The sequence below is a fragment of the Pistacia vera genome, unplaced genomic scaffold, assembly GCF_008641045.1.
Source record: "Pistacia vera cultivar Batoury unplaced genomic scaffold, PisVer_v2 Contig524, whole genome shotgun sequence".
Classification (NCBI taxonomy): Eukaryota; Viridiplantae; Streptophyta; class Magnoliopsida; order Sapindales; family Anacardiaceae; genus Pistacia; species Pistacia vera.
Window position 1 is genome coordinate 1,214,780 of NW_022196362.1, and position 25,951 is coordinate 1,240,730.

A 25,951-nucleotide genomic window follows, 5' to 3' on the forward strand; every position below is an offset into this window, starting at 1 on the left:
AACATCTGGAGACGTCTGTAGCGAAGTACGCAACAATAGAGAATAACAACATGGAATAGAATAGATGGTTGGCATGACATACAGATAACAGATATAAAAACTTGGATATACACAGGAAATCAACACAAAAGAGCAATACATCCGCAACCAGCAAACAATTTGTATGACTATCTGCATCTCACACCCTATTGAACAAGCTATGAATGTCCCCAACACATTTTCAAACGAATAGTTAAATACCGAGTATAATCATGGGCTGCCTCTCTGGAAAATGCAGTAAGTATCGTGTTAAAACACAAGCCCAGCTACTTAAACAAATGACAGAATGCCTCTTATCATTTGAAACTGTCCAAAAATATTTTCACCTCAACCCCTGGCTAACAACACATCCAAGTGGTTCAATTGACCATCGAGGATGAAGAATCCTCCAGCTGATAAGCTTTTCACATTTCTGTTGCTGTATACTTTATCCTCTTGCTTCTGTGGATGCTCTTTATAAGCTACTTGATGCAGATGCAAAATGCAATCAGCTAACTGCCACCATAGCAGCAGCCGTACTCCACCCCATATGACCAATTTAAGGAATCTTCGCAAAATTGAAACTTGATATGAGAATTGATAATCTATTAGACTGCTTCCCCTTGAGGTGTCACTAAGTTACCAGATGGACTTACTGGGGACCTATAAAGGTTTTCGGTGAAATAAAGTGAGCCATCATGTACATCTCCCACAAAAGCTAAAGCTTCTTCAATGACTTTGTGCTCTTACCATGGTTGTTCAGCCAACCTCATTGCGAGAACAATCCGGCTTTGTTCTAGTCGTGCATATGCAGTATCTCTCTCTGCCCGTTGTAGTCTTGTATAGTCTGAAAACAGAGCAATGAGTGTAAAGCTCCATCTGTAATCTGTCAATGCCAGACAGTAATCTTGCATACTATCATTATAGCTAGATATTGAAATTTAATCACAAAGTTCCCACAAAAATCAACATTAAACAAGGAAAGTACTTGAGAGCATTACTTTCCCATCATTGCAAAGAAACCCTGTCCAACTTCCTTTGTCTCATAACAAACTATTATTTTTTTTCTCTAATGAAAATACGATGTGACAATTTTAAATGTAAATGAACAAAAGGTGTCCACATAAAAGCAAGGCATACAATACTATAAAATAGTTGAAGTTATCTTATCAGGAAATGAGATCCCCTCCAAAGACCATAAGAAAACATCCAAAATTCCATCACCTTGCATCAATCTACAACCAATAAATTACATCAACACCTACTATCTCACTGGCTTGTCCAAACTCTGTATTGTCCAAGCAAACATAGGCACAGCTGGTCCAACCACACTAGCCTATTACTGTTTCACCCGTTTCACAGAACAGCTTCAATCCACTCCGACTACAAGGCCTAGGGTACATCGATCCTTTTTCCTCGACTCTTTGATAGCCATCACCTCATTTGAGCCAGAAAATCCACTCACTGCAACAACTTCTAAATACATTCATGCGACCTTACTAATCCTGTGAGTTGGCCTCACAGGCCAACCTGAATATATAGCTAACAGTCAACTGCTGATCAAAAAATAATCTAGACAAGACAAATTGCCCTATTACATTGAAACACCTTGTTGTATAATGTATTGGGTATGACCGAACCAAACAACTGCCACCTCTGGCATCTAAGCCATTACCAACTTTATCCCTATCAAAGACAATTATTAAGACCACCAAATGGGTCTGTACTTGAACTCTATGCTTACCTGATAAAGATAACTCTGTAGTTTTAGTACAAATCTCAGTATAACCAACTCTTATTACTTTATCCTCATCTTAATAAACTCTCACATAAATTAAAATAAACATTCATTTTCGGAACCGTAACTAACACACTAATATGAACCAAAAGTCAGTTTATACGCCTTCATGGGATCTGTTATACTCACGACTTGAACCTATCTTACGTGAAAAGTGAGCCAATAGTTTTTGAACTAATCTCAGTATATAAACTCTTCCATTATCCTCATTCTTAAACTTAAATAACCCTCATACATAAATTCCACAGGAATTCATTTTTCCTCTAATCTTACGTCATAAATTGGACCAGTTATATGCTCTATTCAGTGTTTGACTTCTCCCAATTTTCTAGGAAACCCAACGAAACTAACCAAAATAGATATAGAACGAAATTTCACAAAGCCAATTAAAAACTTACGTGAAGAACTCTAGCTGGTCTTCGAGGTTCTCAGAGCAGTTCTAATCGCATTCAAACTCTTAGCCTCTTTAATCGCGGAGTCATTATCTCGACCCGAAACCCTTCACGAACACGAATCCGGCCCGGTTTTCATCGCGACATCGCTGTAGAGTTTCTTCTTCTCTCCGATTTCTTTTAGGGATTTGATGGAATAATAAAATGCGTTCGCGAAATCGAGTGAATGGCGTCACTCAGTTTGTCGTGTAGGTCCCAATTTTCTCCAGAACAGTTTCAAATTCATCAATCCCATTCCCAAATCAGTGGGAAAGAAAGTGTGGGAAAATTTGTGGGAAAATGTGTAATTTTCTAGGGTCTGCTTTAGGCTGTGTTTGGGAGCTTCCATACAGGACTTTAATTTATTATGTATTTTAAATTTTGTTTTACACGGTTTCAGCTGAGCTTGGCCCCGGTCAATTTCTTTACAGTATAATTATTGCAGAAATTCGGATCCTCATATGAATATCACGGAGTTATTACCGGGCGTCATTGTCATTTTGTCCGGAAGAGGAAAAATAATCGGTCCGCTAAAGTTTGGATTAATTCTCTCTTGAGTCTTGTAAAATGCTTTATTAACATTTTAGTACTGTCATAGACTCATAGTGTCCATGTCCGCAAAGACAAAAGTAGAAAACTGACAGCCTGACTACCTGAGGGAACAAATTGATACTACTAGGGACTCTTGAAAAAAAAACCCTAAGCAAACACTTAGGGACGAGATTTTATTATCCCCTAGAGAATAGTTTGTGCACGGAGAGTATTTAATTATAATAATTGTGATTAGATTAATCAGGTAAAATCATAATTCTTGCACTAATCACTTTATTTATTTAATTTATATATTCTAATGTTCGCTCGTGGAGCATTTATATACGCTCATTTAACTCTCTAAATTAATTAAGTTAAAAGTCATGTCGATACAATTATATTAGAAAACATAAAGAGAAATCGTGACACATCACACATTGGGGTATTAATTTTTTTTTTTTTTTTGCATTGAAACCATTTAAATATGCTAGGTTTTTTCTTCTACTTCTTCTTTATAGAAAGAATTCGAAATAAATAGAATGATCATTTTTTAAATAATAAGACAATATTGAATGTCATTTATGATTTATTGTTCCAAAGATCATAGTTGTTATGCCTGGGAAAACAAGGGCGAGCTGAAGTCACGTGATGCAGTGTGACCTGCTCCCGTCAGAACGCGTAGGTCCCTCAGGCCTGCTAGCGCGAATGGTGCTCCCACCGTACATCCATCTCCTGTAATGAAATTAGCCGTTAACCTGAGAAATTTGATATAGACTTGAAATCAATTCTTAAAGTGGACTTAAATACATTCATGTCGGTTTCTTGAGCTGGAACTTCGAGCAGCCTTCAAGTTGTGGATTACAACGAAGTTAATTTGACCTAAGTTGTCCCAATGCATAATCAAACCGCCAATTAACCTTAATTAATGGTAATTAATCATTGCGTTTTAGCTCAACCCTCAATGATCTTATCGAAGATGGACTAAACGAACTAAGGCCGTTGATAATCCACGTGTCGATTGTACTGGAGCCATCGATTCTCACTGTCCGGACCCACAGAATCAGTATTAGGTTTAGGCTCCTGAGCCTATGCACATGCTCAAACAAGACTTTTGATCACTTTTCGTGGGCCCAGATTAGAATGATGAAGGGCCAGAATTAATTCTCAAAAAAAAAAAAACACACCAAATGGGTAACACGTGAAATTTGTATGGGCCATCTGTACCCAATTAAAGCGGAATTCTAAATTCCACGTGGCAATCATGACCTGGCGTCAAGTTTCTGACTTTGGGACACGCGGAAAATAGTTTTACTTTGACTTGCCGACAGGAGGATGATTTATGTACAGTAAAATTTTTGAAGGTGTAAAGAGTTGAATTTATCTTAATATAATAATAAATTGTTTTTATAAAAATTAAAATGTGTAAATATAGAAGAATTATAATTGGAAGTAAATGATTGTAATAAACCTAAAAGTATATAACAAATAAATAATCACAGCCTGTTTAGTGTTGTTTGGGCTTGTCATATGATCATTTCGCGTAGAAAACACTGTCATAATCACAGCCTCGTCACGGAGAGACACAAAGAGAGATCAGAGCATGTTCTGCTTGTATTGTTGTGATTCTTTTGTGACAAAAACTCTTCTATCTGTTCTCCTTAAATCTACACTCTCTTTCTTTCCTTTTAATTTTTTCTCTCCATAAAAGCTATGTCTCTCCGACTCTCCAGCTTAAGCTTCTGTTGAGCTCGAGCACAAGCTTGAGCTAGGATTTTCTGTGTTGAGCTTGAGCTCGACACATCTCTAGCTCAACACTGTAGAAGCTAAGCCGAGTTCAAACAGTCGAAGCTTAACTTAGTTTGGCTCGTTTATAACCCTAATTTGTTTGTTTTTTTATTGGAGAGTTTGATGTAATTTAGACTGTTGACAAACAATTCCCATTAACATTGGTATAAACAATTCGCTCGGAATTAGATCCGTGATTAGACACTTACCCTTTAACCTAAAACTATAGTTGTTAGTAGATTTGTAACCTTATTTTTCAACTTGTCGGTATTGTACGGACATGATATATATATATAGTATAAGATGTATCTAGCCCACTACAATATGAAGTAATTGACTATTAAATGGGGCAAGTGGGTATGTTTTTAATGTGAATAAAGCTAATTAGTGTGAATATATGTTGAAAACACATTTGTTAGGTGTTAGCATGTTGAGAGTCAAGAGCTATATAATATTTTCAAAGGAAGACCTCCATTGCCTTCGGCCTACTTGAGAATTTTGTGTGCTTCCCAATTTCTTTTCTACATGGCCTTCCGTTCCGGGTCACATTTCTCACTGCTCTTGAAAAGTATGTAATGTGACAATGACAAATGTGTTTTTCGACAACGTTTTCAAATGATTTAAATGAGTTGTTATTTTTACTTTTATTCAATACCCTAATCATGCCCACATTTTCACTTGTTTATATTTTATTCCAAGTGTTTTCTATTAATATCTACATTGCTTTCAAATAATTTAAATTTTACTTCTGTTATGCCAAAATCAGTCACTAATTAAAATCAAACAACAATTTAAATTAGAAGGTGTGAGTTGTCATTAACTTAATCCAAATATCTACACCCAGTGGCGGACTCAAGAGTTTTTGCCCGGGGGAGCCTCTGCAGCTCCGCCCTTTTTGTCAAACAACTAGTAAAAACTTTAAAAAACCACTAAACCTTAAGCAAAGAAAATAATGCAATATCAAGAATCTAAAAGAAAGAAAAAATGCAATAACACAATACTTTTCTACTTGAATAAATTTATGAAAAGAACATTTTTTAGTAAATATGTTAAGTAAACCTTGAGCAAAACCTTCTTTTAATTTTTTAATTTTATTTTTAGCTTCCAAAGATTATATTATAAATTTCCATGACTTTGATTAGATCTAGACTAAGCTAAAGTCAATTAAAACTTAAATCAAGTCTATGTTGTATTGACTTTTAATATGAATTAATAAAAAAAAAGGGGGAATTTTATTAGTATAAACGTAAATAGTAACTTAAATTTCTTTAATAATTTTGAGCAGTAACTTTTAAAATGTAGGAAAGTGGTGGGTGAAAGGTGAAGAATAACGTCATTTAAAATATAGTTAAGGTTTTACTTTGGGAAAGCAGAAATATACTTAGACACAAAACACAAAATAAACTCAAAAGATTCATGTCTTTTCAGTGGCGGATCCAGGAATTTCACTCGATGGGGGCAAAAAATAAACAAAAAAAATTTATGGGGGCAAAATGTCAAAGTCTTATAGGGGGTAAAATGCAACTAAATATAAATATTTATACAATCTGAAGTTTTTTAAAGTTTGAGTGGGGGCCGTGGTCCCCACTCGTCATTAAGTAAATCCGCCACTGTGTCTTTTTCCCTCAAATTATAATAAAAAACCTCCAAAAAAACATGATTCAACCCTAAAATAAATTAAATTAAAATGAACAATACACATACTAAAAATGATAAAACAGAAAACGAAGCTAATTGTGACACCTTGAGTAGTAAAAGCTTCAACAATTTCAGTTTTCAAAAGTTTTAAGAGCAAATAGCATGAGAAAGAGGAAGTGAGACTGAGAGAGTAAATAATCTTGCAGATAAAATCATAAAAAACAGGTGGAGCCGTAGAGAAGAAGAGTGGATAGAGTTTTAAAATTTAATATGATGTGGGCTTGGAATATATATATATATATATATATTAATAACAAGTTTCTTGTGGGTCTAGATATGTGTATAATAGTTCTCATTTTTTAAAAATCTGATAGTAGTATGGGTATATATATTAATAACAATTTTTTGTGGGCCTCTATATTAGTATTTTTTTTTTTTTTTTTAAATATGAGGGTGGCCTACTCTCAAAAGGGCTGGATCTGCCCCTGTCTACACCTGTCCTAACTCTATTAAATTCTTGGATCAGGATTAAAAAGAACTCCCCACGTAAGTAGACAACTTGCCGCTGGTTGCGCGCGGTTGCTTGTGGGAAAACTGCCTACGGTATGCGCAAGCCACGCTTGTTGCCCGCGGGAGCTTGGCTTGCTTGTGGGACAATTGTCCACGACATGGGTAGGCCACGCTTGTTGCGCATGGTTGCTTGGATGCTTTCAGAAAAACTGAGTAATAATTACGTTGGACGCCATTCGAGCTTAAACCATTATTTTTCTCTGTAAACAAAACATTACTCCATCTTTGTACGTCTCATAGACGATATCAGAAAAACAATCAAAATAATAAAATAACAATGGATGTAAGATTTGCTTATAGCATCCGAACCACTCTAAAAATCTCTCTTGTTAGTCATTTATTTATGTTTTCTCAAACACATATTATCACAACACCATAAGCATTTCCATAATCACCTTATGTGTAAATTCATAACAGTTTGCATATGCGTATTTCGTTGGTGTCAAAATCACGCATCAACAACTTCAAAAATAGAGTTAAAGGGTTTCTTAATCCCAATTTCGGTTAGTCATATATAAACTATCGGTACAAACTGACGAGACAATATTTCATTTTTGACATGTAATCTCTTTTAATTTATCTTTAATTTAAAGTTATACAATTATCTTAAATTACATCGGTTTGTATGAGAAAGTCTATATAAGAAGTTTGTACACATAAAGTACTACACTGTAATTCATATTTAATATTACCCGGTCAATGATTATTTAATTTTAAACAAAAAAGCAAATAAATTGGTTTTTTTTTTTTAGTTTTGATAAAAACATATTAGGCAAATATGTAAACATAATTGGAAAAATAAGGTATGAAATTGAGTAGTAGGAGCGTGGGGGTTTCGGGTGAAGCTATGACTTTTGTAAAATACACAGTAAAAATTGGACCAACATGATACCTCAAATTTGGTTGACTTTCTGCACCGAAAACACAAGATTTTGTCATGTCCCGCTTGGGATTTCTCGTAAAAAGATGGACAAAATACAAACATATTGTCGCTTCATGTCTTCTCTCAAAATCCCATAAAGTTACTCTGAAATGGGGTTTGAGTCATCACCTCATGGCTCATGCAACCCAATGGCAAGTCAAAGAAAGTGCTGCAAATTAAAGGCTAATTATGTATTCAAACTTTTAGCTTCTCTTTCGGGTTTTGCCTCCTTAGAAAATAGAAAAAGCTAAAGAGTAAAAAAATCAATAACTTTATTGACATTCTTTTCATTATTGCCTTGTAATTTGGCATCTTCTTCGTTAAATAACTAACGAGTGGTTGATATATTTGTTTATATATACAATCTTTGTGGGGTTGGTTTTTGATCGATAAAGTGTGACATTAACAAATGGATTAGTTGTCAAATTTTGAATGTAAATGTAAATGAATTTTCAAGTTCATTGTTCATATTAGGTTTGACATGGTCAGAGTTTTAAACGCAATATTTTCTTCTCACATTTTTGACAACATTTCTATTAAACAGAAGCCAATTTCGAAACCGCTTCTCAGAAATGGGCCTTGTATGATTATGACCCATCTGCAATGTGAAATGTACTTGTTAAAAATTTTGACTTAGGCCCAGTTGATTTGATGTGAAAACAAAAGATCAAAAGAATCCAGCTTGCTTTCATGATCTTTCCAGCTCCTAGTTGTATAGTAAGCTTAAAAAGCATTAACAAGATTCGACTTTTGCCAGAGCACGAGATAGGCCTACATTGCCAACTGGGTTATAATCGGTTTGGCCAGACATTTTCTGTTAAAGATTTAAAGCAAATCTGCGGAGGACCCATATCTTATAAAAATTTCATTATAATTGGCTGGGCCTACACATATTCTTGATGGTTTGCAATTTGAATTATTAACTAAGTATTCAAATTACCATCCGCTTGTTCCAGTTGTTTTGCATTTGACAAGAGTATGAGATAAAGTTACAGTTTATATGTAAAATTCTTATCTTTTACTCCGGGAGAAGGAGAAGATGACAAGACATTTTATTGTACTGAAAATTCAAAGCTTCATGTCACGGGAAAAAAAAAAAAATATTAGATTATGAAATCACCAAGCACTCACAAGGAGATGGAACTCGAGAATCAGTGAATACATTAAGATAGCAAGCATCTGGAGACGTCTGTAGCGAAAGTACGCAAACAATAGAGAATAACATGATGGAATAGAAATAGATGGTAGGCATGGACATACAGATAACAGATATAAAAACTTGGGATATACACAGGGAATATCAACACAAAAGAGCAATACATCCGCAACCAGCAAACAATTTGTATGACTATCTGCATCTCAACACCTATTCGAACAAGACTATGAATGTCCCCAACACATTTTCAAGAACTAAAATAGTTAAATACCGAGTATAATCATGCTGGCGCTCTCTGGAAAATGCACTAAGTATCGTGTTAAAACACAAGCCCAGCTACTTAAAAGCAAATGACAGAATGGCCTCTTATCATTTGACAAACTGTCCAAGAAATATTTTCACCTCAACCCCTGGCTAACAACACATCCAAGTGGTTCAATTGACCATCAGAGGATGAAGAATCCTCCAGCTGATAAACTTTTCTCACATTTCTGTTGCTGTATACTTTATCCTCTTGCTTCTGTGGATGCTCTTTATAAGCTACTTGATGCAGATGCAGAAATGCAATCATGCTAACTGCAACCATAGCAGCATTGCCTAGTACTCCACCCATATGACCCAATTTAAGGGAATTCTTCGCAAAATTGAAACTTGATATGAGAAATTGGATAATCATATTAGACTGCTTCCCCTTAGGTGTCACTAAGTTACCAGATGGACTTACTGGGGAACTGTAAAGGTTTTCAGGTGAAATAAAGTGAGCAGCATCATGTACATCTCCCACAAAAGCTAAAGCTTCTTCAATGACTTTGTGCTTCTTACCATGGTGTTCAGCCAACCTCATTGCGAGAACAATCCGGCTTTGTTCTAGTCGTGCAATTGCAGTATCTCTCTCTGCCCGTTGCTGTACTTGTATAGTCTGTAAAACACAGCAAATGAGTGTAAATAGCTCCATCTGTAATCTGTCAATGCCAAGAAAGTAATCTTGCATACTATCATTATAGCTTAAGAATATTGAAATTTAAATCACAAAGTTCCACACAAAAAATCAACATTAAGGACAAAGGAAAGTACTTGAGAGCATTACTTTCCCATCAAATTGCAAAGAAACCCTGTCCCAACTTCCTTTCTATACATAACAAACTATTAATTTTTTTTCTCTAATGAAAATAACGAGTGACAATTTTAAATGTAAATGAACAAAAGGTGTCCACATAAAAGCAAGGCATACAATAATATAAAATGGTTGAAGTTATCTTTTCAGGAAATGAGATCCCCTCCAAAGACCATAAGAAAATCAGCCAAAATTCCATCACCTTGCAATCAATGCTACAACCAATAAATTACATTCAACACCTACTATATCTCACTGGCATTTGTCCAAACTCTGTATTGTCCAAGCAAACATAGACGCAGCTGGTCCAAACCACGCTAGCCTATTACTGTTTCACACGTTCACAAAGAACAGCTTCAATCCACTCCGACTACAAGGCCTAGGGTACATCGATCCTTTTTTCCATCGAGCTCTTTGAATAGCCATCACCTCATTTGAGCCAGAAAATCACATCATCTGCAACAACTTCTAAATACATTCATGCGACCTTAACTAATCCTGTGATTGGCCTCACAGCCAAAACTGGAATATATAGCTAACAGTCAACATGCTGATCAAAAAATAATCTAGACAAGACAAATTGCCCTATTACATTGAAACACCTTGTTGTATTAATGTATTGGGTATGACCGAACCAAGACAACTGCCACTCTCTGGCATCTTAAGCCATTACCAAACTATTATCCACTATCAAAGACAATGATTCAAAGACACACCAAATGGGGTCTGTTACTTGAACTCTATGTCTTACCTGATGAAATACTTAACTCTGTAGTTTTAGTACAAATCTCAGTATACCAACTCTTACTTTATCCTCATTCTTAATAAAACTCTCATACATAAATTTCGAATAAACATTCATTTTCGACCGTAATCTAACGTCATAATTGAACCAAAAGTCAGTTATATACGCCATTCATGGGATCTGTTATACTCACGACTTGAACTCTATCTTACCTGAAAAGCTTCAGCCAATAGTTTTTGAACTAATCTCAGTATATAAACTCTTCCATTATCCTCCTTCTTAAACTAAACCCTCATACATAAATTTCCACAGGAATTCATTTTTCCTCAAATCTTACGTCATAATTGGACCAGTTATATGCTCTATTCATGTTTGACTTCTCCCAATTTTCTAGGAAACCAAACGAAACTAACCAAAATAGATATAGAACGAAATTTCACAAAAGCCAATTAAAAACCTTACGTGAAGAAACTCTAGCTGGTCTTCGAGGTTCTCAAGAGCAGTTCTAATCGCATTCAAACTCTTAGCCTCTTTAATCGCGGAGTCATTATCATCGACCCGAAACCCCTTCACGAACACGAATCCGGCCCGGTTTTCATCAGCGACATCGCTGTAGAGTTTCTTCTTCTCCGATTTCTTTAGGGATTTGATGGAATTAAGAAAATGCGTTCGCGAAATCGAGTGAATGGCGTCACTCAGTTTGTCGTGTAGGTCCCAGATTTTCTCCAGAACAGCTTCAAATTCATCAATCTCCATTTCCCAAATCATGTGGGAAAGAAAGTGTGGGAAAATTTGGTGGGAAAATGTGTAATTTTCTAGGGTCTGCTTTAAGGCTGTGTTTGGGAGCTTCCAGACAGGACTTTAATTTTATTATGTATTTTAAAATTTTGTTTTAACGGTCTCAGCTGAGCTTGGGCCCTCAATTTATTTACAGTATAATTATTGCAGATAATTCGGATCCTCATACGAATATCACGGCGTTCTTACCGCGTCATTGTCATATTTGTCCGGGAAGAGGAAAAATAAATTGTGTCCCTAAAGTTTGGGTTAATTACTCTTGAGTCTTGTAAAATGTTTTATTAACATTTTAGTTACTGTCATAGACTCATAGTGTCATGTCAGCAAAGACGAAAAGTAGACAACTTTAATTAAATCTTCTCGTATTTATATAATCTAATTTGAGAAAAAAATCAAGAGAATTTGTATAATTTATTGTAATGATGTGACGTGGCATGTTGAAAATCTGTCAGTGTGTGATATTTTAATTGCCACAGTGGCATTCTTTTTGGCCCACACACGCAGGCGCAATTGCGGTCGTGTGAAGTCCAAGTCGGTGCCGCTCGTGTGTGAAATCGAGTCTTGTTTCATTACTATTTTATTTTTTTGATTTTGTATTTATTTAGAATTAGATGCCCTGCAGCTTGCCGTAAAGTAAAAGTCTAAAAAGCCAAAAAAAAAGGAGGCTCAATGAAAAGACCACATAATTAAGTGAGTTTTGGGAGATGAATAATTGTATAATCTAAAGCTACCAATAAAGGCTACGAGGAGATTATTTTATTTAATTACATCATAACGATGGAAAATGGCGCTGGGTATTCACTTAAAATTAATTTCCAACTTTGATTAATTGCTGTACCATCCATATAGAAGGCAAAACATATAAGGAAAGAGGAAAAATTTACAACTTTGCTGTTAAAGTTTTGACATTTATTTAGAGAATTAATTTGGTATGCCTACAAAAATGTAAAATATTTCAGAAAATATCTAAAAAAAAAAAAAAATCAATAAAGCATACTTACAGAAAATCAATCTTGAATAAAATGATTACTTTCTGATTATAATGAAAAAAAATGTAGAGTTACCACGGAATCAATGAACATAAAATGGAAAATGAAAAAAATATTTTAAGTGAATTAATTTATAATTTGTTGAAACAATAAAACAATAAAAACATTTCTATGCTTTCAACATTTGTATTTTTTCCATAAACATTTCTGTCTCTTGTCATGCCCACCTTTTTATCAATATTGATAAATTTCAAACAATATTGATATTTCAAACTCATATATATATATATATATAATATATATATAATCGGGGTTGCAAGGTAGCTTATGGCAAATCAAGTAATCTTCGGGACCTTGAAACTATGATTAAGTAAGAGATCAAGTGACTACCTTATTAACAACTGAAGAATGACTTAAATCAAGATTTTTGAATAATACACTTAAGAGTCCCTATTAAATATTCGACCACCTAGAGATAATAATGTGAATCTATGCAAATTAAATCTATTCTTCACCAGCGCATACCTAAAATTTGAATTATATAAATTTTTTCAATTAGATGTCTAATTATTGTTGACTTAGGTAGAAATAACGGTAAACCTAAGTCTAATAATTATACAAAGTTTTGAAAAATAAATAAAATAAAATAAAATCTTTATGGGAGAATTTATGTCATCCACAGGTTCTTGCTTCACACTATTCTCAAAGACTTAAAATATTAAAGTTGGAAATGCACCGGCCTTCAACTTGTTGAGCACAGCAGAAAGCAAAATAGATATTTCCATAATTATGTCTTAAACAATATTTTTCATTATGGCATCTTATATCCAAAACAGAAAAACTATCAATTACATGGCTTAATCCAATTTGACAACTTGCTTTATTTAATTGAAATTTCTTTTTAATTTATAAAAATAAATACTGTCTAATATATTTTATTTGTTTTTTTGGTGATGAGGATGTCCGGATTAACTTGTGTATACCTCAATGATCTTGGAGGCCCAAATTAAAATAGATAAACCCTCTAACTATTATCTTGTTATAGTCGAAGAAAATAAACTAAAACTTTTTAATAATACATCAAGAGTTCCTATTACTTTAACCGGCCACCTAAGGTGTTTTATCTTAATATTAATAAAGTAAAGTTTGAAGGATAGAAATATTGATGTCATGAGACATGAGATATGATAATTCTCTTTCACCTTTTCACTTTCTCTTTTTTTAATAGATATTTTTGAAGAACAAATAGGAATTAATTTGGGTTGGTAATTTATTTATTTTGAGCATGGATTCAGATATTAAGAATTAATTCACAGCCTATATAGAGTAACTATATATACTATATATATATATATATATATATGAATCAATTCACAATCTTATTTAATTATTTTCTCACCAAATTTGTGCCAGCATTGAAGTTTGAACTGTCTCTTTCTCAAATCCATAAAATCTGAGAATAAAAGTAGAAATTAATTTGGTTTCTGATTAAAAGCACTTTTTTTTTTTTTTTTTTTTTTTTTTTTAATTCTTCAAGTCAAAAAGGATCTCAAATCTTTTCAGCGGCTACTGCACCTCTCATACGTGAAGAAGAATACATGAAGACTCAAAACACGCACGCTATAAAGAAGTAACAGAAGCAATTTTTTAAAAGCAGTTTTTTAGGTACGTCTAGCTAGCGTGTCGACACGAAGTGCTTTTTTTCTGAGCTGTTGCTATTTATTAGATTGAGGGGTCACTTTTTTTTTTTTGGTGGTTGCCGCTGCCGTTGTACAATATTAAGATCTCTATATGGTTTGTGCTGACTTTAAGTATGTCAAGTTATTTAAATTATAGATTGCTTTTATCATCAACATTTTTAATAAAAGTGTTTATATTTGATGATCATCCTAATTCCTAGCCTTTTTTTCTAACTAAACATTTATTCTCTTAGTTGAATTCATTAAATTTGACGTAGAATATTTAAAAAGCGATATATATATATATATATATTATATATATATATATCTTATATATATAATCTCTGCGTCTTAACGCTGTCCGCGTGTTTGGTTTCCGTACCACTAGCAACAGTCGCCATTAAAATGACCAGAATATGATTGCTGCCAAACCAAGTGGGTTTTTCCTTTTTGAATATTTATTTTTATTCATCAACTTTTATAGAAGTGTTTAATAAAGTTCACGTGCGCTATTCAATACATTCTCTTGTTTCTTCAGAAAATTTCCATGTCATGTAAGCAGTTGTGTACGTTATACTTATGAAGCGGCAAACTTTTGAGGAGACTTAAGAGGAAGCGCTTTTGTTACTTTTCAGGGTTGTCATCTATGATATATTCTTATTCCCGTCGCAAGAAAGGTTGCACGTGTTCTGTGTCAGGTAGTCCATCTCAGCGCCTACACCTGATATACTTGAACCCATGGTCGTTTTTGTGCAAATTCCTAAAGTTGGAGTCGCTGCATAGAGAATATGTGAGAAATTTGAGAACTCCGAGATGGGGGCACGGAATTAATAAAGAAAGGTCAAGGAGCTAGTAAAGATGTGTTAACCTTTCGCACTCGGTACAAACGACAGGAAAGACAGAAGAACATATTCAAGAGTTTTGGTTCATGCAGAACAGAAGCAGCCACTCGAACAAACAAACAACGGAAATGAAGTAATAGCACCTGTATATGGTAAAATCTAAATAAATATCCCAGTATATTTATTAAGATCTTCTGCTGCAGAACTGGTACTATATTAATGTGTGGATGACCTGAGTGAAAAGAGGCACACACACTTCCCCAGTGAGCTTATCAAATTCGGCTACTTATCACGAAGATTTGAATTATAAAAAGGAGGAAGGGAGGTAGGGCAGGCTTTCGAAATACAAAATTGCTGATATTATGTCGAACGTATTCAAGGTAGGTAATTGTGTGTTATTAAAAGGGCAGTTCAAATTATAGAAAGAACATTGATTTATTGTTGTAAAAATTGTGGCAATAATAGATAGGTGAGATTTAAATGGAGCATGCGGGGGGAGATTGAGAAGAGTACTTCCATAATGTTGTAATTCAAGTTAATATTTTTGTATTTTGCTTTTAAGTTGTTGACGTTCCGGTCCCACCCACTTTAACTTCGCCATCACCCGATACTCCTTCGTCTTATATGCTCTCTCTGTTATGTATATTTCCCTGCACTATGCTCCACCCTGTGACCATGTTATATTAAATATATAAATATTTATTGGATCGATAATAAATTTTATTATTATTTTTGTGACTGAAGTATTCGGATCAATTTACGGTATTTTGATTAATCTCAGGTAAATCTTTCAGTAGTATCTCATTAACAATCGAGAAGATCGAACTAAAACTGAATAATACACTTAAGGATCTCTATCGTTTCACCGACTGTCTAGAGATAGTTAAGGATGGATAAACATCATATTATTGTCGTATAGACTATATCCAAATAAAGACTACTAGTCTATTGAGATCATTTATCGTCAATCATGGCCTATTAGGACTGTGATCATAATACTTAAAAGAATTCTCAGGCAGAAATTGAAATTAGCCGTTAACTGAGAAATTTGATATAGACTTGAAATCAATTCTTAAAGTAGACTTAAAACATTCATGTCGGTTCTTGAGCGGAACTCAAGTTGTGGATTACAACGAAGTTAATTGACCTAAGTTGTCCCAATGCATAATCAAACCGCCAATTACCTTAATTAATGGTAATAATCATGCGTTTTAGCTCAACACCACAATGATCTTATCGAAGATTGACTAAACGAAAAAGGCGTTGATAATCCACGGTGTCGATTGTACTGGAGCCATCGATTCTCACTGTCCGGACCCACAAAATCAGTATAGGTTTCGGCTTCTGAGCCCATGCACATGCTCAAACAAGACTTTTGATCATTTCGTGGCCCAGATAGAATGGATGAAGGGCCAGAATTAATTCTCAAAAAAAAAAAAAACACACCAAATGGGTAACACGTGAAATTTGTATGGGCCATCTGTACCCAATTAAAGCGGAATTCTAAATTACGTGGCATCATGACGGCGTCAAGTTTCTGGACTTTTGGGACACGCGGAAAATAGTTTTACTTTGACTTGCCGAAGGAGGGTGATTTATGTACAGTAAATTTTTTGAAGGTATAAAGAGTTGAATATTCTGAATAAATAATAAATTGTGTTTATAAAAATTAAAATGTGTAAATATAGAAGAATTATATTGGAAGTAAATGATGTAATAAACTAAAGTATATAAAAATAAATAAAACGAAAGTTTAGTGTTATTGAGCTTATCATATGATCATTTCACGTAGAAAACATAAATTCATAATCACAATCTGTCACAGAGAGAGATCAGAGCGTGTTCTGTTGTGTTGTTGTGGTTCTTTAGTGACAAAAACTCTTCCATCCGTTCTCCTTAAATCTACACTCTTTTTTTTTATTTTTATTTTTTTTCTCTCCGTAAAAGCTATTTCTCTCGACTCCAGCTCGGCACAAGCTTGAGTCTGAGCTCGACACATCTCTAGCTGAACATATAGGAGCTGACGAGTTCGTTTAGTTAGTTGACTCGTTTATAACCCTAATTTGTTTGTTTTTATTGGAGAGTTTGATGTAATTTGGATATTGACAAACAATTCCCATTAACACTGGTATAAAACCTAACAATTTGCTCGGAATTAGATCGTGATTAGACACTTACCCTAACCATAAAATTAAGTTGTCAGTAGATTTGTAACCGTATTTTTTCAACTTGTCGGTATTGTAACGACATGATATATATATATAGTATAAGAGTATCTAGCCCACTACAATATGAAGTAATTGACTATAATGGGGCAAGTGGGTATGTTTTTAATTTGAATAAAGTGACACCCGTGGGCTAATGTACTGTGAATATATGTTGAAAACACCATTGTTAGGTGTGAGATATATAAGATTTTCAAAGGAAGACCTCCATTGCCTTGGCTACTTGAAAATTTTTTGTGCTTCCCAATTTCTTTTCTACATGGCCTTCGTTCCGGGTCACATTTCTCACTGCTCTTGAAAAGTATGTAAGTGACAATGACAAATGTGTTTTTGACAACGTTTTCAAATGATTTAAATGAGTTGTTATTTTTACTTTATTCAATACTCTAAGCATGCCCAATTTTCACTTGTTATAATTTTATTCCAAGTGTTTTCTATAATATCTACATGTAATTTATGTATGGTTCATTGCTCTCAAATAATTAAATTTTACTTCTGTTATGCCAAAATAGTCACTAATTAAAATCAAACAACAATTAAAGATTAAAGGTGTGAACCGTCAGTTACTTAATCAAAATATCTACACCCAGTGGCTGACTCATAAAACTTAAGAAATCACTAAACCTTAAACAAACAAAGAAAATATGCATATAAAGAATCTAAAAGAAAAAAATCTGCAGTACTTTTTACTTGAATAAATCATGAGAACAAAATTGGAGTAAAAAAATCACCAAACCTTAAACAAAGCTAAAATAGAAAACGAAGCTAATTGTTACAGCTTGAAGTAGAAAAGCTTCAACAATTCAGGTTTCAAAAAGTTTTAAGAGCAAATAGCTGAGAAAGAGGAAAAGAGAATGAGAGTATAAATAATCTTGCAGATAAAATCATAAAAAGCAATGAAGTAGAGAAGAAGAGTGGATAAGTTTTAAATTTAATATGATGTGGGTTGGAAATAATATATATTAATAACAAGTTTTGTGGGTTAGATATGTGTATAATAATTCTCATTTTTAAAAAATCTAGTAGTAGATTTGGTATATATATAATAAACAAATTTTGTGGGCCATATTAGTATTTTTTTTTTTTAAATATGAGGGTGGCCTACGTCAACAGGGCTTGTCACGCCCCTTCTTCACACCTGTCCCAACTCATTAAATTTTGGATCAGGATTAAGGAACTCCCCACGTAAGTAAACAACTTGCCGCTTGTTGTGGCGGTTGCTTCTGTGGGAAAAATACATCCGGTATGCGCAGCCACGCTTGTTGCCCACGGGAGCTTGGCTTGCTTGTGGGAAATGTCCACGACAAGGGTAGGCCCACGCTGTTGCGCGTGGTTGCTTGGATGCTTTGCGAAAAAACTGAGTAATATACTTGGACGCCATTCGAGCTTAAGCAATTATTTTCTCTGTAAATAAAAACATTACTCCATCTTTGTACGCCTCATAGACGATATCAAAAACAATCAAATAATAAAATAAAAATGGAGTAACATTGCTTATAGAACCGAACCACTCAAAAAATCTCTGTGTAGTCATTTATTTATGTCTCTCAAAACATATTATCACCACCAAAGATTTAATCACCTATATGTAAATTCATAGCCGTTTGCATTGCGTATTCGTTAGTGTTAAAATCACGCATCAACAACTTCAAAAATAGAGTTAAAGGGTTCTTAATCCCAATTTCGGGTAGTCATTAGAAACTATCGTAGAAACTGACAAGACAATATTTTTTTTTTGATGTAATCTCTTTTATTTATCTTTAATTAAAGTTATACAATTATCTTAAATACTTGGTTTGAATGAGAAAGTCTATATAAGAAGTTTGTACACACTAAAGTACTACACTGTAATTCATATTTAAATTAGCCGGCGATGATATTTAATTTAAACAAAAAAAAATAATTGGTTTTTTTTTTTTTAGTTTTGATAAAAAAACATTAGGCAAAATGTAACATAATTGGAAAATAAGTATACATTGAGTAGTAGAGGTGGGGGTTTCGGGGAAGCTATGACTTTTGTAAAAACAGAGTAAAAATTGGACCAAATATACCTCAAATTTGGTTGACCTTCTGCACCGAACACAAGATTTTGTCATGTCCCGCGTGGATTTCTGTAAAAAGATGGACAAATACAAACATATTGTCGCTTCATGTCTTCTCTCAAATCCATAAAGTTACTGGAATGGGGCTTGGCTCATGCAACCCAATGGCAGTCAAAGAAAGTGCTGCAAATTAAGGCTAATTATGTATCAAACTTTAGCTTCTCTTTTCGGGTTTTGCCTCCTAGAAAATAGAAAAGCTAAAGAGTAAAAAAATCATAACTTTATTGACATTTTTCAATTGCCTTGTAATTTGGCACTTCTTCGGTAAATAAACTAACGAGTGGTTGATATATTTGTTTATATATACAATCTTTGTGGGGTTGGTTTTGACGATAACGGTGGACATTAACAAATGGATTAGTTGTCAAATTTGAATGTAAATGTAAATGAATTTTCAAGTTCATTGTCTATATAGGTTTGACAGGGTCAGAGTTTTAAACGCAATATTTTCTTATCCTCACAAACATTTCTATTAAACAGAAGCCAATTCGAAACCGTTCTCAGAAATGGGCTGTATGATTATGACCATCTGCAATGTGAAATTACTTGTTGAAAATTTTGACTTAGGCCCAGTTGATTTGATGTGAAAACAAAAGATCAAAAGAATCACAGCTTGCTTCCTGATCTTTCCAGCTCTAGTGTATAATAAGCTTAAAAAGCATTAACAAGATTGACTTTTGCCAGACACGAGTAGGTACATTACCAACTGGGTATAATTGGTTGGCCAGGACATTTCTGTTAAAGATTAAAGCAAATCTGCGAGGACCCATCATTTATAAAAATTTCTTATAATTGGTGGGCTACACATTATGTTTGCATTGATTATTAACTAATATTAAATTACCACGCTGTTCCAGTTGTTTTGCATTTGACAAGAGTAGAGATAAAGTTACAGGATATGTAAAATTCTTATCTTTTACCCGGGAGAAGACAAGAGACAAGACAATTTTATTGTAATGAAATTCAAAGCTTCATGTCACGGAAAAAAAAAATAAAATTAGATTATGAATCACCAAGCACTACACAGGGTGGAACTCGAGAATCAGTGAATACATTAAGATAGCAAGCATCTAAAGGAAAGTACGCAAACAATAGGAAAACAGACGGTAGAAATAGATGGTAGCATGGACATACAGAACAGATATAAAAACTTGGGATATACACAGGGAATATCAACACAAAGAGAAATACATCCGCAACCAGCAAACCAATTTGTATGACTATCTGCATCTCAACACCTATTGAACAAGACTATGAATGTCCCAACACACTTTCAAGAACTATAGATAGTTAAATACCGAGGATAATCATGCTGGCGCTCTTGGAAAATGCAGTAAGTATCGTGTTAAAACACAAGCCCAGCTACTTAAAAGCAAATGACAGAATGGCCTCTTATCATTTGACAAAACTGTACAGAAATATTTTCACCTTAACCCTGGCTAACAACACATCCAAGTCGGGTTCAATTGACCATCAGAGGATGAAGAATCCTCCAGCTGATAAACTTTTCTCACATTTCTGTTGCTGTATACTGTTGTTCCATTTTAGAGGGGGTTAAAGGACTCATTTTCCCTGGTTTGATCAGGAAATCTAAGAAAGTGTGTTTATTTGGAAACTTCTTAATTCTTAGTTGTATACAGGAAAGTTCTGTACAAGCAGGGTTAAGCACTAGCCTTTTTTCGCTTGTTTCAGTCCTCTTTATAACTCTGTTTGTGGGTTTGTTTTTTTTTACAGTCACAGAGAGACTCAGAGGGCTCTCTTTTTCAGTCTGAAATCTTGCCGGGGTTTTAACCTTCTAAGATTTGTCACTGTTTTCTGTACTCTTTTTCTTTCCGTTTTGCCCTTTTGATGTCTTTTCTGTCAGATTATTTATCAGATAAGGTTTCAACTTCTCTTTGACGATTCGTGGCCTTCTTGCCTTTTCTTTTCTTTCTTCTGTTCTTTTTTCTTTAGATGCGAATAGTGAGAATCTGAGAGAAAATTTTCAGAACACGATGATGGACCAAAGTACTATGAGTTTTCTTTGTCCCATCAAATGCACTGAACACCGAAACGTTACCAGAAAGTACACCAAACCAGCCTCTTCAAAACCCAATAAAAAACTTTCCGATGATCGGAATCTCCCGGAAACCAACCCCGTTACAGTAGTCTCCAGAGTTGTACGGATATCTATGACCGACCACGATGCCACAGACTCTTCAAGTGATGAAGAAGGAGAGTTGTTTGGCCGCCAGCGGGTGAAACGCTATGTGAATGAGATCAACATCGAACCGAGTTGCAGTAAGCCCAGTAACGTTCCTGCCATTGCAACTAATCGGAAAAGAGCAGCTGATGTCGCTACTTGCCGGAGACCTCTAAAACAAATGTCTTCAACAAATAATGGAAAGAAGTTTCGCGGTGTACGGCAACGGCCTTGGGGAAAATGGGCGGCTGAGATTCGAGATCCTGCACGACGTGTACGTTTATGGTTGGGTACTTACGATACAGCTGAAGAAGCTGCAAGGGTTTATGATAATGCAGCCATCAAGCTTCGAGGTCCAGACGCTTTAACAAATTTCTCTACACCGCCAGTTCAAGAACCAGAAGAAGAAGAACGACAAGAACAAGAAGAAGAAAAGCCCGAAGTTAATGTTTCGTCTACAGTTTCGGGTTACGAATCGGGTGATGAGTCTCAAAGTCACAACCTTTCTTCTCCAACTTCTGTTCTCAATTTCAGAACTCATTCTTCTTCTGAAGAAACTGAACCAGAAAAAGAAAAACTCGTAAAACTGGTTATTGAAGAAGAAACAGCGATGGTAGAGTTTCAAGGTGAAACAACGACGAATTTGTGTAATGAATCAGCCGATTTCTTACCGCTTGATTTGCCTTTCCCGCTCGACGAGTTTTTCAGCAATATTCCAACTCCAGAACTGTCGTTTTTTGAAGACAACAGCGCCCCGATTTTTCAAGACTGTATGTTCAGTGACGATTCGAATGACATGTTTCTCCAAACATTGCCTCAAGATTTTGCTTCAGCTTCTCCGTCTTCTCCATGTCAAGTGGACGACTATTTCCAAGACATCGGCGATTTGTTCTTTTCAGACCCTCCTCTTGTGGGACTATGAATGAGAGTAAAACAATGAGTGAGTCAGTGACTGTGAGTGAGTGATTGTCACCGCGTTTTGCTTGCCGGTCTTCCGGCAGATTTTGTACCGGCGGTGCCTAAAGAACGACTAGTTTTGTTATAGTACTTAGTTTTTTTTTTTTAATTATTTATTTGTTTACTAAATATCTCCGTTAAATATAACGGAGTTTAGGCTCTTAAGAGTTGAGTGGAGTTTTGCTATAACATGTGTCATCATAATAACAATAATTAGGCTTGTTAAAATTGTAACATTTCGGTGAGAATTAATGTGAAATATTAGTATTTTTAAATAATTACTTTTTATGGAACAAAATATTAGCACCTTAATAAAAAGGAATGGCAAGATTTGACTTTTAAGGAGAGGAAAGGAAAGCTTCTCCAATAAAGGAAAACAAAAGAGAATATGTCTTTTATTTCCTTTTTCTTTTTCTTTTTTTACGCTTTTAATTATATAAAAAAATATTTTAAAAATATATATTTTGATAAGAGCGTGTTAGCACGCACTTTAAGAGGATGTGTGATAAGCATATCTCGGTAGTGGAAACAAGAACAGAAAAAACCCAGAGACGTACAAAACCGAATTATAAATGGCGGCGAATTCTAGGTTGCCCACCACCACCACGTTACTTCTAGCTGTAAAAAAAGTAAAATTTAATATTTCTCCCTAAAATTAAATGCAATAAATAAATATTCAACTTGAAACTTTCAAAGGGTTAAAAATTATTAACCATGCTCAAAATTACCAAACACCCTTAATGTCCGTAATCCCAATTATAATCATTTAGCGGTAATTATATTATATTTATTAAATATGATGTAAAAGATTTTCATTTTTATGAGTTAATAAGAGTATCAATGCAATTCATAACATTAACGTGTGGGTAACATAAAAAGGGTTAAAGCAAGTGAATAGAATTTAATCATGATTAATTAATTAATCCGCCTGATTAAGGGAACAAACCGTAATTAATAGAGTGAATTGAAGAAGCTTTTAAGTAGTCAAAGGTTGCGAGGTCTTACTAATCAAATCAATTTGACTGAACAAATATTAACATGGCCGGGTATCTTGGGCCTCACGTGACTGGCATCACACTCTTCGAGATGAATCACACGCTGACTCAGCACCATATGATTTCTCCTATTGCGCCAAACTCTTCCATGGGCCCACCTTTGCTACGTGTCAAATTCCTGTGGCTCCGTTATGATGCGGCGTTTCGTTTCACTTTTGGTCGTCACCGGAATCTCCGTTTTGCTACCGACCGGCTCCAACACTTACCATTAATTAGCAATGATTAAATAAACTGATTTTTTTTTTTTTAATTATTTTTTTTTTAAAAATTAAAAAAAGAAATATTGAAATTTATTGTAATATTAATTAAAATGGGTTTGTATTCCGAGTTTTTCAATTTCGGCTGTTGGGATCCTATAAAACAGCGATTTCAGTGTTTTGGTCTTCTCCGCAACTAAAAACTCTGCTTCTTCTCCCACTCACTACACTCTCTTACCAATAAGCTCTCTCTCTCTGAAATCTTGTTCCGTACACTTGTTGTGACTTTCTTCATCTTCTTCTATCTCTCATTCTTTTGTTCCATTTTAGAGGGGGTTAAAGGACTCATTTTCCCTGGTTTGATCAGGAAATCTATGAAAGTGTGTTTATTTGGAAACTTCTTAATTCTTAGTTGTATACAGGAAAGTTCTGTATAAGCAGGGTTAAGCACTTGCCTTTTTTCGCTTGTTTCAGTCCTCTTTATAACTCTGTTTGTGGGTTTGTTTTTTTTTACAGTCACAGAGAGACTCAGAGGGCTCTCTTTTTCAGTCTGAAATCTTGCCGGGGTTTTAACCTTCTAAGATTTGTCACTGTTTTCTGTACTCTTTTTCTTTCCGTTTTGCCCTTTTGATGTCTTTTCTGTCAGATTATTTATCAGATAAGGTTTCAACTTCTCTTTGACGATTCGTGGCCTTCTTGCCTTTTCTTTTCTTTCTTCTGTTCTTTTTTCTTTAGATGCGAATAGTGAGAATCTGAGAGAAAATTTTCAGAACACGATGATGGACCAAAGTACTATGAGTTTTCTTTGTCCCATCAAATGCACTGAACACCGAAACGTTACCAAAAAGTACACCAAACCAGCCTCTTCAAAACCCAATAAAAAACTTTCCGATGATCGGAATCTCCCGGAAACCAACCCCGTTACAGTAGTCCCCAGAGTTGTACGGATATCTATGACCGACCACGATGCCACAGACTCTTCAAGTGATGAAGAAGGAGAGTTGTTTGGCCGCCAGCGGGTGAAACGCTATGTGAATGAGATCAACATCGAACCGAGTTGCAGTAAGCCCAGTAACGTTCCTGCCATTGCAACTAATCGGAAAAGAGCAGCTGATGTCGCTACTTGCCGGAGACCTCTAAAACAAATGTCTTCAACAAATAATGGAAAGAAGTTTCGCGGTGTACGGCAACGGCCTTGGGGAAAATGGGCGGCTGAGATTCGAGATCCTGCACGACGTGTACGTTTATGGTTGGGTACTTACGATACAGCTGAAGAAGCTGCAAGGGTTTATGATAATGCAGCCATCAAGCTTCGAGGTCCAGACGCTTTAACAAATTTCTCTACACCGCCAGTTCAAGAACCAGAAGAAGAAGAACGACAAGAACAAGAAGAAGAAAAGCCCGAAGTTAATGTTTCGTCTACAGTTTCGGGTTACGAATCGGGTGATGAGTCTCAAAGTCACAACCTTTCTTCTCCAACTTCTGTTCTCAATTTCAGAACTCATTCTTCTTCTGAAGAAACTGAACCAGAAAAAGAAAAACTCGTAACTGGTTATTGAAGAAGAACAGCGATGGTAGAGTTTCAAGGTGAAACAACGACGAATTTGTGTAATGAATCAGCCGATTTCTTACCGCTTGATTTGCCTTTCCCGCTCGACGAGTTTTTCAGCAATTTCAACTCCAGAACTGTCGTTTTTTGAAGACAACAGCGCCCCGATTTTTCAAGACTGTATGTTCAGTGACGATTCGAATGACATGTTTCTCAAACATTGCCTCAAGATTTTGCTTCAGCTTCTCCGTCTTCTCCATGTCAAGTGGACGACTATTTCCAAGACATCGGCGATTTTGTTCTTTTCAGACCCTCCTCTGTGGGACTATGAATGAGAGTAAAATAATGAGTGAGTCAGTGACTGTGAGTGAGTGAGTGTCACCGCGTTTTGCTTGCCGGTCTTCCGGCGGATTTTGTACCGGCTGGACTAAAGAACGACTAGTTTTGTTATAGTACTAGTTTTTTTTTTTTTTTAATTATTATTTGTTTACTAAATATCTCCGTTAAATATAACGGAGTTTAGGCTCTTAAGAGTTGAGTGGAGTTTTGCTATAACATGTGTCATCATAATAACAATAATTAGGCTTGTTAAAATTGTAACATTTCGGTGAGAATTATGTGAAATAGTATTTTTTAAATTTTATTAAATCTTCTCGTATTTTTAATTA

General features: G+C 34.9%; 2 protein-coding genes and 2 pseudogenes across 2 annotated transcripts; 2 read left to right on the forward strand and 2 right to left on the reverse strand.

The window, feature by feature from the left end:
• Positions 1–366: 366 nt before the first annotated feature.
• On the reverse strand, positions 367–2,510 carry LOC116106866 (annotated as a pseudogene).
• Positions 2,511–8,733: 6,223 nt separating this feature from the next.
• LOC116106814 (plastid division protein PDV1-like) lies at positions 8,734–11,574 on the reverse strand. The gene is made up of 2 exons (XM_031393129.1): positions 11,171–11,574; positions 8,734–9,768 (listed from the first exon to the last, which is right to left on the reverse strand). The coding sequence occupies exons 1-2, from the start codon at positions 11,474–11,476 to the stop codon at positions 9,253–9,255; spliced, it is 822 nt and encodes a 273-aa protein (XP_031248989.1). The 5' UTR covers positions 11,477–11,574; the 3' UTR covers positions 8,734–9,252.
• A 9,313-nt stretch (positions 11,575–20,887) lies between these two features.
• Positions 20,888–22,734, forward strand: LOC116106823 (ethylene-responsive transcription factor CRF4-like). The gene has a single exon (XM_031393139.1). The coding sequence runs from the start codon at positions 21,338–21,340 to the stop codon at positions 22,445–22,447; it is 1,110 nt and encodes a 369-aa protein (XP_031248999.1). The 5' UTR covers positions 20,888–21,337; the 3' UTR covers positions 22,448–22,734.
• Positions 22,735–24,201: 1,467 nt separating this feature from the next.
• LOC116106867 lies at positions 24,202–25,614 on the forward strand (annotated as a pseudogene).
• Positions 25,615–25,951: the final 337 nt, after the last annotated feature.

What these genes read in the sequence shown, in the direction of transcription:
- LOC116106814 (XM_031393129.1), bottom strand. Translation starts at nt 11,476, where the DNA reads ATGATTTGGGAAATGGAGATTGATGAATTTGAAGCTGTTCTGGAGAAA. An exon ending in ACCAGCTAGAGTTTCTTCAC is followed by an intron (nt 9,769 to 11,170) that starts GTAAGGTTTTTA and finishes TGTGTTTTACAG; the next exon opens with ACTATACAAGTACAGCAACG.
- LOC116106823 (XM_031393139.1), top strand. Translation starts at nt 21,338, where the DNA reads ATGATGGACCAAAGTACTATGAGTTTTCTTTGTCCCATCAAATGCACT.